The 12,276-nt window shown below is 44.1% G+C and overlaps 1 protein-coding gene across 2 annotated transcripts in view; it reads right to left on the reverse strand.

The window, feature by feature from the left end:
• The window catches only part of RALGPS1 (Ral GEF with PH domain and SH3 binding motif 1), a 329,731-nt gene that overhangs the window by 174,460 nt on the left and 142,995 nt on the right, over positions 1-12,276 (reverse strand). For both annotated transcript variants that reach the window (XM_060014138.1, XM_060014137.1), the window contains exon 6: positions 1,158-1,247. In XM_060014138.1, coding sequence (XP_059870121.1) covers positions 1,158-1,247 — 90 coding nt within the window. The remainder of the gene's footprint in view (positions 1-1,157; positions 1,248-12,276) is intronic.

Genomic DNA, 12,276 nt, shown 5'->3' on the forward strand with positions numbered 1-12,276 from the left:
ATCCCTTGGGTAGGGACTGGAAACTTCCAAACTGAAAGCACCAGATGGGCTGGAACTTCATCCCACTTTCTCTTGTGGCCCAGCACGAACTCACCGAGAGCAACAAGTATCATTACGCCCAGCAACAGTTCCAGGCACTTCAGAATGCACAGGACGTAAAAGTGCCCATGCCCCTAACATACTTAGAGCTGGATGAACACAACCTTGCTGTGAGGGGCAGCAGAGCTGCTCTCCTGAAGGCAGAGAGACACGCTCCGACTGACCATGGGGCCTGGGCGTGGACACCCACCTCTCTAAGCCTCCCCTTCCTCCTCCGGAAATGGGATAATAATAATGTCATCTTCAAATGAAATCATTTCTGTAAAGCAGCAGCTATGGCACCTGGCCAGAGAGGGGCCGCAGTGAAGGTGAGCTGGCCTAGGACCTCGGTGGGAAGACAACGTGCACACACAAAGCGGGCAGTAAACAGACAGGACGGTGCTCCGCTGAGTCAGGCGAGCCCCGTGGTGGGGAGCAGTGGGCTGGGAGGGGCTGGCAGGACTGTGTAAGAGATGAGAGTGGTCCAGGAAGGCCCGTGGGATCACAGCCTGGGCTGGCAGAGATGAGGGAAGAGGAGGGGCAAGTGGGGTAAAGACGTGAGCCTGGTGCCCAATAACCGGCAAGGACCAACCCTACCAGGGCAGACCCAGGGGGTGGGGTCGGGGCAGCAGGGCCCGGGCCTCAAGTGCAAGATGGGGTGGGGTGAGCTCTGCTGACCGCGAATAAACTGTGCAGGATGTGATGGTGTCACAACCTCCGATGCTGACTAAAAGCCATCAACCCGCGGCACTGGCTAAATCTGAATAGGAGGATGAATGGATTCCAGAGGTAGCCACTGGGGCCTCGTGGAGAGTCTGTGAAAGGCCAGCTACAAAGAATGGTTGGCTGCCAAAACCACAGGGCGGAGGGCACCTGCCTGTGCATGCACAGGGGCTGGGAGGCCCAGCAAGCAGCCAGGCTGGTCCCACAGCTGTCTCTGCCTGGGGAAGCTGGGCCAGAGCCCCGTGTCTGAACCCTGCCCGGCTCATCCGGAGCAAATCGTCACCCAAAGTACCAAGGAAACACCTTTTTGCGACAAAAAAGAAAGGAAGGGGAAAAGTAATAATAAAACAGCTTACCTTGGCTATTTTCACAAAATGGCTCAGGATTTCTGCCCTTATTTTTAAAGTCTGTGCTGTTAGAATTTCTCGTACAACCCAAAAACTGACCTGTAGAGTCAAACACAGACACACACACAGACACACACACAGACACACACACACACACACACACACACACACACCAGAAAAGTTGTTAAATGCCGGACCAACCAAGTTACCCCGCCCACCACTTCTATGGGATTTCTAAGAGGTTGGGAGACTGACAGAGCAAACCCTAGGGTTGCAGGAGGTTGAGGGTTCCTTTATGACACCTAACCCTACAAGTGGGTCCCATGCCGTCAGCACCAGCTCTCCAATATGCATAGTGGTGCTGTGAGAAATAAGTACTCCCATCATTAGCCAGGGGACTTAGTGGGCCTCCATCGACATATGGGTCTCCCTAAAGGTGCTTCAGGAAATTTTGAGATGTATCAGACAGGATTTCTGCTCAGAAGGATCCCAGTTATGGGGAGATGGATGGATGGATGGATGGACGGATGGACAAATGGCCAGACAAAGGGATATGCATGCTGGCAGTACCACCTATGAGATCAACATCTCCAGCCAGACCCAAGACAAGAAGGACTCACCTATATTTGCACAATTACAACAAATTTCATTTTCTAGGAGAGGTTTGCCCAATAATTTAAGTGGTACAAAAACATCTCTTAAAGTTCTGTAAAGCAATGCAGGTAAAAGGGCATGTTTTTCTGGAGACAGCATATGCCAAAAGGATATACTGGTACTTTTCGTTCAGAATATCACTCACACTTGACCATCCTCGAGCCCCTGAGTCCTTTGGTGGGAACAAGAAAGTCATCCATCAGTGTCTAGTTGACTCACACGATGCCTCAATGAAACAAGAGGAGCTTCATGCTGAGAAACACTGGGCAGTGGTTTGCTTTCCTGTTTATGTTTCATGACTATAACAACAGCTCTATGTGAAACACGGATGCCCAAGAGTGCAATGACAGCACCGCAAAGAAAGGAGGAGAGATGGGCAGAGAATGGGGGAGACGTGGAATGAAAAGGAAGGCTAAGCATCTAAAACCTCTAAATTTTACAAAGACTAAAAGAGTTAAGGATAGTCCAGAGTTATCAAAGCATGTTTACTGCTGCAACCAAATGTCTTCCCTTTACTGAAATACTGTCACTTTTCAATGAGAAAACAAGAAAAAATTAAATCACCAAGAATCAAAATTTGGCTTCTTATATTAAGCAGGAATATTATAGAAAAGTTTTCTCTGTGTAATTATCTGTGGTTGCCTCCAGGACGTGCCTGGGTTTCCATAGAATCATTTTTTCCAAGGAATTGCCTAAAATTAAGTTCAGACTCAAATGTTACTAGCCAGTTATGGAAGAAAGATTTTCCATATAGCAAGATTTTTTCTAGGTGATATGCCCATAAACCTTATATTTTAATACATGCACACTTTTATGCCACATAAATCTCAAGTGTGATAGTTTATATGTATAATTTAATAGATTCTTATGTGTCAAAAAAAATCACACCTATTTAAAGCATAATTACGGAACGTGGCAGAGTTGACTCAGGTGGTGTTCAGAGGCAACTCTGGATCAGTTCACTTCAGCAGACTTTCACGAAGCCCTTACTGTGTGCTCCAGGCACTGCGAGTCCAGACCTGTCAGTCCAGAAATCACTGTATTAAAAGGCAGCTGGTGATCATGGCCATCAAACAAGTTCAAACCAAGTGAACTGGAGTATGGGGGAGATAATGAGAAAAGAAGGCTTCCTAGAGGAGGTGGGCCTTGAAAGATGGGTAGACCCTCAACAGGTGAGGAGACCAGGGAGAGCTGAGCGGGTGGACAGGACTGGTGTTGCAGGTGCCCCGTGGGGTTGGGGCGGGAGGGAGGCTGAACTTAGAAGGGAAGGGGGTCTGGAGAAACAAGGGGACACTATGCTGCACAAGGAGAGTTCCAGAGGCTTCTGAGCACAGGAGTGACAGGCTAGACCCTTCTGCAGGAGCAGGGACACCCATCAAGAAGCTGAGGCGATGGTCTAAGTGAGAGACGGGAGGCCTGAGCGAGGGCAGTGTTGAAGGAGATGGAGGAAAGGGGCAGAGGAGAGAGACATTACAAAGGGAGAATCAGCATGGTTTTAAACTGTTTTAATTGTTTTTTAACTACAAAATTTAAGAGAAGCTTAATGTAGAAAACAAAGGGACAGAGATAAGCACAAGAGACAGAAGTCATTTGCAAGCTCGTTCTCACATACAGACCCCTGATAAACACTGTGGTATGTGTCCTTCTTGGAACATATGTTTGTCATGTCTCAGAACATATGTCTGTCTAGTCATAGAACATGTTTCTCTTTTTCAATTAAATTGGTATATATTAATCATACTATCACAAGAATTTTTATAAATATGTAAGAATATCAACATATTTTTAGCAGCTGCCAAGCATTTCATCTCAGGGATGTCTCCTCATCAAGGAACCTCCTACTGTTGGGTAGCTTATTTCGAATTACTTTGTTGTGATAGACAATGCTGTGGTGAACATATTTATACATATATCTTTATACATTTTTAATTAAGGTCTGAGGATAAATTCCTGTAAGGTAGAGTGAATAAAAGTATGTGTACCTTTTTTCAAAAGTATATATTTAAAAACTTGGCTTCCAAAAGTTTTATTTGTTGATCCATAAAAATTGGAGCAGGCTAATACCAGTTACTACAGCTCTTTTTTTCTTTACTAACTTAGTGGACAAACTAATGTCTCACTGTTTCTATTTTACATTTCTTTCATGACTCCTCAGTTAACATATTTTTGCACGTTTTTTAAGTTTTTTGTTGCAAATATTTATAGGCCATTTGTATTATTTGCCTGTGAAGTACGTGTTCAGGTCCTTCATCCACCTTTCTATTGGGACACCTGTCCTCTGACTCTTGATTACTAAAAGGGGTTTATATTAAAGAGAATACATTACCCCTTTGTGAGTCATACAGTGTGCCAAGAGTGTGGAGAAACTGATACTCATACACTGTTTGCAGGGGTATAAATTCACAGGACCATTTTGAAGAACCACTTGAATATATCTTTCAAGCTGTTAAAAGTTATATTCTCCCTGGAATATTTATCTTACAAAAATACAGAAATGTAGAGGATATACATACAAGGGTTCACTGAAGCGCTGTTTATAAAGCAAAAGAATATGCCCATCAATAGGGAACTGGTTGCATAAATAATACTATCACCTCAAACTTTGGAAGGAAGTCGCTATGGAAGGAAGGAGGCAGTTGTGCTCCACCTTCTTGAGGGCAAAATATCTACATAGATTATTTGGAATTCTTCTGCATAGGAGGTTTGTCTAGTCTCCCCCATTTATTTATTCCATCATTTGTTTACATCAGAATGGACTCATGGATACTTTGGGGTTTTGATCCAATACTATGTTATTTATTTCCTTACTCAAATTGTTCCAGCTTTGGCCACTGAGAGCTGGCTTCGACATGCCCCCAGCATTGTTTGGTTGGTTTGTATGAGCACCTCCTTACTTTCTGGAACTACAAGATGCTACCGCCTCATCCTGTACATTTCTTGTCCCACTCCGAAACCAGCCATTTCTCCAAGGAGCCTTGGTTCCTTTTTTTAAAAATATTTTATTTATTTATTTACTTATTTATTTTGGCTGCGCCAGCTGGGTCTTAGTTGCAGCATGCGGGATCTTCGTTGCAGCATGCGGACTTCTTAGCTGTGGCATGCATGTGGGATCTAGTTCCCCGACCAGGCATCCAACCAGGGATCGAACCCGGGCCCCTGCATTGGGACACAGAGTCTTACCCACTGGACCAGCAGGGAAGTGCCCCCTGGTTCCTTTTATTAGATAATGGTATTAGAAACCAAGATCTGGGAGCTACGTGTGCTCGTGCTACTTAGGTATCACTGTTTCTAGGTCCTCTCAGATGCAGAGCAAGGAAGTGTGTGTGTGTGTGTGTGTGTGTGTGTGTGTGTGTACCCTAACTCTTGTATATATACATACCTATAAATATTTCTATATGTAACCATCTGTATCTATATTAAGCTAAATATGACTTCCTACTAATGTCTCCACCTCCAATCCATTACCATATGGATCACTCTAGCCTCCTCTTGCTTGTCTACAACTTTCTACTCCAACAGGTGAGAGAAACCTGGGTCCCACCATCTGCCACCCATTTCCTTAATTGTTCAATTCCAGTGTTCATGCATAATGGCTCCAGAATTGTTACCCATCCGCCCTTGGGAAACAACTTGATCAGAGTACAGTGCTTACATACAGTTCCTTTTGTCTTTAGTCTTTCAGGCTCCTTCATTTCCAAAGTTACTTAGGCCAGCACCTTTTCCCCTCACCCTTCTCAGGGAGGTTGTTTCATACATTTACAATCCAGTTAGGTTCACTTGTTATGTTCTACATTCCATCCTAGGACCCCTTAATCTCCACAATGATTAAAATTTGCATAGTTAGCACTAAGAGGTTTACTCTTAGTGCTGTAAAGTTCTAAGGGTTTTCACAAATGCACGGTGGCATGTATCCAACATTATAGTATCATACGGAATAGTTTCACCACCCTGAAAAATCCCCTGTTCTTCACCTACTCAAAGCTCTCCCCTTCTCACACCTCTGGCAGCCACTCATTTGTTTACCATCTCTATAATTTTAGCTTTCCAGAATTTCTTTCAGCATTTTCCAGAACGTCAAAAAAAAAATGGGGGAGGTAATCACACTTATGTTGCCTTTGCAGACTGGTTTCTTTCACTTAGCAATATGTATTTAAGATTCATCCATGTCTTTATATGGCTTGATGGCTTATTCTTTTTTTTTTTTCCAATGAAGACTATTCCATTGTATGAATTTACCAGTTTGCCTATCCTTTCACCTATTGAAGGACATCCTAGTTACTTTCAGTATTTGACTATTATAAGTAAAGCTGCTATAAATATTTGTGTGCTATTTGTGTATCTGTGTGTGTGTGTGAATATGTGTATGTGTGTAGATGTAAGATTTCAAATAAACTGGATAAATATTGAGGAGTTCAATTGCTGGATCGCACCATTTTTCATTCCCACCAGCAACAAAGGAGAGTTTGTGTTGCTCCAATTACTTGCCAACAATTGGTATTGTCAGGTTTCGTGAGGTTTTTTGTTTGTTTGTTTTGGGTTGTTTTTTTGTTTGTTTTTTAGCCATTCTAATAGGTGCATAGTGTTTGCATTTCCCTGATGGCAGATAATGCTGAGCATCTTTTCACGTTTATTTGCCCTTGGTTACATCTTTTTGGTAAAGTACTTACTCAGATATTTGGCCTGTTTTTTTTTTTTTTTTTTGGCTGTGTTGGGTCTTTGTTGCTGTGCGCGGGCTTTCTCTAGTTGCGGCAAGCGGGGCTACTCTTCATTGCAGTGCATGGGCTTCTCATTGGGGTGGCTTCCCTTGTTGCAGAGCACAGGCTCTAGGTGCGCGGGCTTCAGTAGTTGCAGCGTGTCGGCTCAGTAGTTGCAGCGTTCGGGCTCAGTAGTTGTGGCTCGTAGACTCTAGAGCACAGGCTCAGTAGTTGTGGTGCATGGGCTTAGTTGCTCCGTAGCATGTGGGATCTTCCTGGACCAGGGATCGAACCCATGTCCCCTGCATTGGCAGGTGGATTCTTAACCACTGCACCACTAGGGAAGTCCCTGGCCTGTTTTTTAATTGGGTTGTTTTCTTTTTTCAAGATTTTTTTTTTTTTTGGATGTGGACCATTTTTAAGGTCTTTATTGAATTTGTTACAATATTGCTTCTGTTTTATGTTTTGTTTTTTCTGGCCACAAGGCATGTGGGATCTTAGCTCCCAGACCAAGGATCAAATCTGTACCCCTTGCATTGGAAGGCAAAGTCATAACCACTGGACCGCCAGGGAAGTCCCTAACTGGGTTGTTTTCTTATTGTTAAGTATTAAGAATATACTTTGGATTCAAGTCTTTTATCAGATATGTGTTTTGCAAATATTTTTCCCAGTCTGTGCTTTGTCTTTTAATTCTCTTAAAAATGTCTTTTGCAGAATAGAAGATTTTAATTTTAATGAAGTCCAACTTACCAATTTTTTCTTTCATGGATTGTGCTTTGGTGTTATATCTAGTAACTCATCACCAAAGGTCATGTAGGGTTTTCTTCTGCGTTTTCTTTTAAAAGTTTTATAGTTTTGTCTTTTACATTTAGGTCTGTGATCAATTTTGAGTTAATTTTTATGAAAGGCCTAAACTCTTGTGCCTAGGTTCATTTTTTCACGTACACAAAAACAGTTCCAATTGTTCCAGCACCATTTGTTGAAGAAATTACTCTTTCTCCACTGAATGCCCTCATGCATTTGTCAAAGGTCAGTTGACTATATTTGTCTGGGTCTATTTCTGGGCTCTCTGTTCTGTTTCATAATCCTGGGCGTCTATTCTTTTGCCAATACCAAGCTGTCTTGATTATTATAGCTTTACAATCAGTCTTGAAATCAGGTAGAGTGAGTCCTCCAACTTCATTCTTTTTCAGTATTGTGCTGGTTATCCTACATCTTTAGCCTTTTCCATATAAACTTTAGAATCAGTTTGCTGATATTTATAAAACAGCTTGCTGGGATTTCAATTAGGATTGAATTGAATCTATAGAACAAGCTGGGAAGAACTGACATCTTAATAATGAGTCTTCTAATACATGAAGATGGAATACCTCTCTATTTCAATCTACTTTGATTTCTTTCATCAGTGTTTTATAGTTTTCCACATACAGAACCTGTACATACTTTGTTAGATTTATACCTAAGTATTTCTCGAGTATGTGTGTGCTACTGTAAATGGTGTTTTTTTAAAAAATTTCAAGTTCCAATTCTTCATTGCTGGTATATAGGGAAGCTTTCATATATTGATCTTGTGCCCTGCAACCTTGCTATACTCCCTTATTAGTGTCAGGAGCTTTAAAAATAGATTTCTTTGAGATTTTCTGTATAGACCATCATGTCATCTGTGAATAAAGACAATTTTATTTCTTCCTGAAGCAACACAAACTTTCACTCTTTGCTGGTGGGAATGCAAAATGGTACAGACGTGATCCAGCAACTGTACTCCTAGATATTTACCCAGTTTATTTGAAGTCTTATGTCCACACCAAAAAAAATCCAGCATGCATATGTTTATAGCAGTTTTACTCATAATCATCAAAAACTGTAAGTCCTTCAGAAGGTGAATGGATAGACTAGTAAATCCATACAATGAGCAGTACTCATAAAAAAGCCATCAAGCCATATGAAGACATGGATGAATCTTAAATGCATATGGCTAAGTGAAAAGACAGTCAGAAAAGGCTACATATATATGAGTCCCTTTTTTTTTTTTTTTTTTTTTTACATTCTGGAAAGGTAAAACTTTAGAGATAGCAAGCAGATCAGAATCTGGACCACTGCCTTCCTCTCCATAGCAAACCCTGCCTTATTCCTTGGGTAACATCAACATCACTGTGAACGACCATGGTCATTTCAGCAACTGTTACACACCTATCACTCCAGTCACCTCCTTCTCCAAATTACCCAGGACTGCGCTGCATCAGAAACCTGAAGTTCCAGTCTCGGGCCACAACCTTTAACCTTCTAATCCTCACCTGCTCCTTGACCCCCACCCCACTGCTATGCCCATCCTTCCCTCTCACCACGCCTTGGAGTCCTTGGTGGCCCTTTTCCTCTTGAGCAGATGGATCCCCTATCATTTGTCACTTCAGCCCCTTCTTAGCCAGTACTTTTAGGTCCCTTGCCCCATGGTCCTTCAAAAAATCTGCTTTGCTCATCATGGATGGATCCAACCACTTGCCTTCCTGTGCCCCTCTCTTTAGGCTGCAAAGTGCAACTAGAGAGAACCAGCGACCCTCATGCCCTGGGGCTACTTTAAAAGCCACAACCTCTATTTCCAGCGGCTCTGCCCACAAGTCTTCCTATATTTCCATAGTCAACCTTCTCTTTCCCCTGGAGTGGTTTTTTCAAGCTCCCCCCAAACCCCTCAAGCTTTCCTCCTGCTTCCCCGCCTTCACCTCCTATTTCACCGAGGAAAGAGGAGCCGTGAACCTTCTTGCACCACACCTGCAAGCAGACCTGTGTCTGTATCTTTCCTTTCTGCAGACTCGCCTTTTACGATGAAGAGGTCCCAGGCCTCGGCCTCTCCCACCTTCGCTGGGACTTCACTTCATTATGTATTCCCTCTCTCTCCTCATCTTTAATTTTTCCCGGTGTACTGGCTCTTTCCATTCAAAATATGTACACCCCCAAGGCTCTTTCTGCTGAAAAGAAAAGAGGAATATTAACACCTCCCTGAACGTCTTCAACCCCTCCAGCTACCCCCTTCTTCTCATCTTTCTCCTTAGAGCCACTGTTCAAGCATCGCCTACACCTGCTCTCTCCATTTCCTCACATCTGCCGCTCAAGCTGCTACAGCCCAGCTTCCATTTCACACCCCCGCAGAACAGCTCCTGCTGAGCCTAGCACCGCCGTGCTGCTAAACATAAAAGACTCTTTTTTTAGTCCTTTTAAATGACCCATTCTGTAGCATCCCGTTATCCTTGAGACACTGATTTCCAAGACACCAGCCTTTCTGGGTGTTCTTCTCGTGCCCAGGCTGCTCTTTCTCAGCTCCTTCTCCTCTGCCCTTCCCATAAGCCCTAAGGCTCTCACGTGGGCCTCTGTTGCTCCCTGGGCAATCTCATCTACTCCTGCGGCTTCGAATGCAGGTGACTGCAATATCTGCATCTTCAAGCTGGATCTATCCCCTGACTCCCAGACGCAAATACCCAATTACCTGCTGCATGGTTGAGCTCACACGCCCAGACCTCTCTCCTCTCCGTCATCTCCCCTCTCACAACTGCTCCTCCTCCTCTGCACTCAACACCTCAAAGAGTGCCGCTGCCAAGGACCAAAGCGGGGCCTCCTTTGCGCCTCCCTGTCATCTCCCTCCAAATCCAATCAATCACCCAGTGCTATCATTCGGTCTCTTAATATTCTCTTGAGCCCGGCCACTCTACATCTCTGTCGTTCACCTAGATTAATGGGACAGACTCCAATCCAGTCTCCTGGCCTCCCTTCCTACTGCCCACACCTCTCCTCTGGTTTTCCCACCCTAGCACTGATTCCCCTGGATTGTAATCCCCTCCATCACGTCTGTCTCCCCCACCAGACTATGAGCTAATGATGGCAAGGGCTACATCCAGTTTACTGCTGACCCCCTGAACCTAGCACAGAGCCCGGTACCATGTGCAGTCAATGTCTATTAAATAAATAAATGAATATAACCAGAAGTAATGAGCCTCAAATGAAGGAGGGTTTATACAATGAGGAAAGAACAATTGTTTGGAGGTAGTATTTGGAAGGGAAAATGCTAACACTGCCTCCCAGCCCTGTGATAAATGAAGTCTGGAAGAACAGGGGATTCTACTGGAGTCATGTTCAGAAAAATGCGGGGGGCCCTAAGTAAGGGAACTCACCAGCTATGTGGCTTTGAGCAAGTTACTTCACTTTCCAGAACCTCAGCTTCCTCATCCATAAAATGGGTTTAAAATATCGGCCTCAGTGGGTTTTGTGAAAACAGAATTAGATGATGCAGGTTAAATGCTTAGCACAGTATCTAACTCAGTAAGTTGAGCCTAAGTGCTCAATAACTGTTTTTTAAATAGTCTCGATTAAAGCCAAGAGGAATCAGGAACATTCGGTGACTAGGCTAATGACGCATGCATGGGGTATCAGCAGATTGATCAGGGGAGAAAGCTGAGAGCTGGATGGAAGAGTGCAAGAGGGAAGAGGGTCTGTGGGCGGTTCTGGCCATCCCTCAGCCTCTTCCTGTCCGAGCACCAACTTTCCCTGAGGAACTGCCAGTCCTCCCATCTCAGTCCCTGCGGCCTTGGCCCCCTACCCTACCTCCATGGGAAGGCCTGTTTCTGAGACCTGGCCAGCCAGAGCCTCCTGTTTCCTGGTCAGGGTGATGAGATCACGAAGCGCAGGATGGGGCTCAAGCCAGGGCCATCAACCCCAGAGTCTCTGTTCCAGGACATCAAATGGAGCTACTGAAGAAGAGGAAGGTCTTTTCTGCAGGGGTTGCCCTCACAATGAGCTGTTGGCAGCCATCTTGGAACCACAGAGGAGGGGGCCGCCTGAGGGGAGCCAGCACAGAGAAACCACCTCCCTGAACGTCTCCAGGGACCTCCACGTGGAGAGAGCAGCGCCATCCAAGCAAAACATGAAGTCTAGTCTCTCCCTGGACATTGTTACATAAGCCAGTAAGGCGAGTTTGAGCTGGGGTTTCAGTCATTAAGAACTACGTACGTGTATGTGTGTGTGTGTGTGTGTGTGTGTGTGTGTATATATATATATATATATATATATATATATATATATATATATATATATATGAGTCCATGAGAAACGTTAAAGCAGTCCTCCAGGGCAAAGTGTTGGGAACCTTTGCCCGGTCCAATCTCTGCTAATACATAAGGGTCCTGAGACCTAGACATGGACTTGCCTAAGGCCTCAGAACAGGTTAGCAGCAGAGCCTGGACTGGAACCAAGTCATCCGAATTCCCTCTCTGTCTCTTCCTAATTCTTCATCTTCAGGACACAATCTCAACCCCACCGCCAGCACTTAGGCCCAAGGCTAACCTTCCTTTCAGCTTGTAGCTCCCACTACAATACCACCCTTTTTAAGGCTAATATTACTTCTTTACTATATGTCAAGTGCTGAGCTAAACCCTTTACATCCATGATTCTCATTTAATCTTCAAAAATCACTTGAAACGATTCTTCCTATTTTATAAATGAGGAAGGTCAGAGGCTGAAAGACAACCCAAGATCATACAGGCAACAAGTTGTAGAGCTAAGGTGCAAACTCAGGTCTGTTTGATTCCATGCGACCACAGCTCCTCAGCCTGCTGTCCACAGACCTCTAAAGTGTTCATGTACAGACTTTGGGGGGCAGTGGGCAGGGGAGGCAGCAAACCCACTCAGATTAAATGGAAATGTATATATCTATGTATTTATCTGAGGGCAGGTTCATATGTGATATTGTCAGATTCCCAAAAGAACCCGTGATCGGAAAAAGACTGAGAACTTCT

This window comes from Delphinus delphis, chromosome 6, assembly GCF_949987515.2.
Source record: "Delphinus delphis chromosome 6, mDelDel1.2, whole genome shotgun sequence".
NCBI lineage: Eukaryota > Metazoa > Chordata > Mammalia > Artiodactyla > Delphinidae > Delphinus > Delphinus delphis.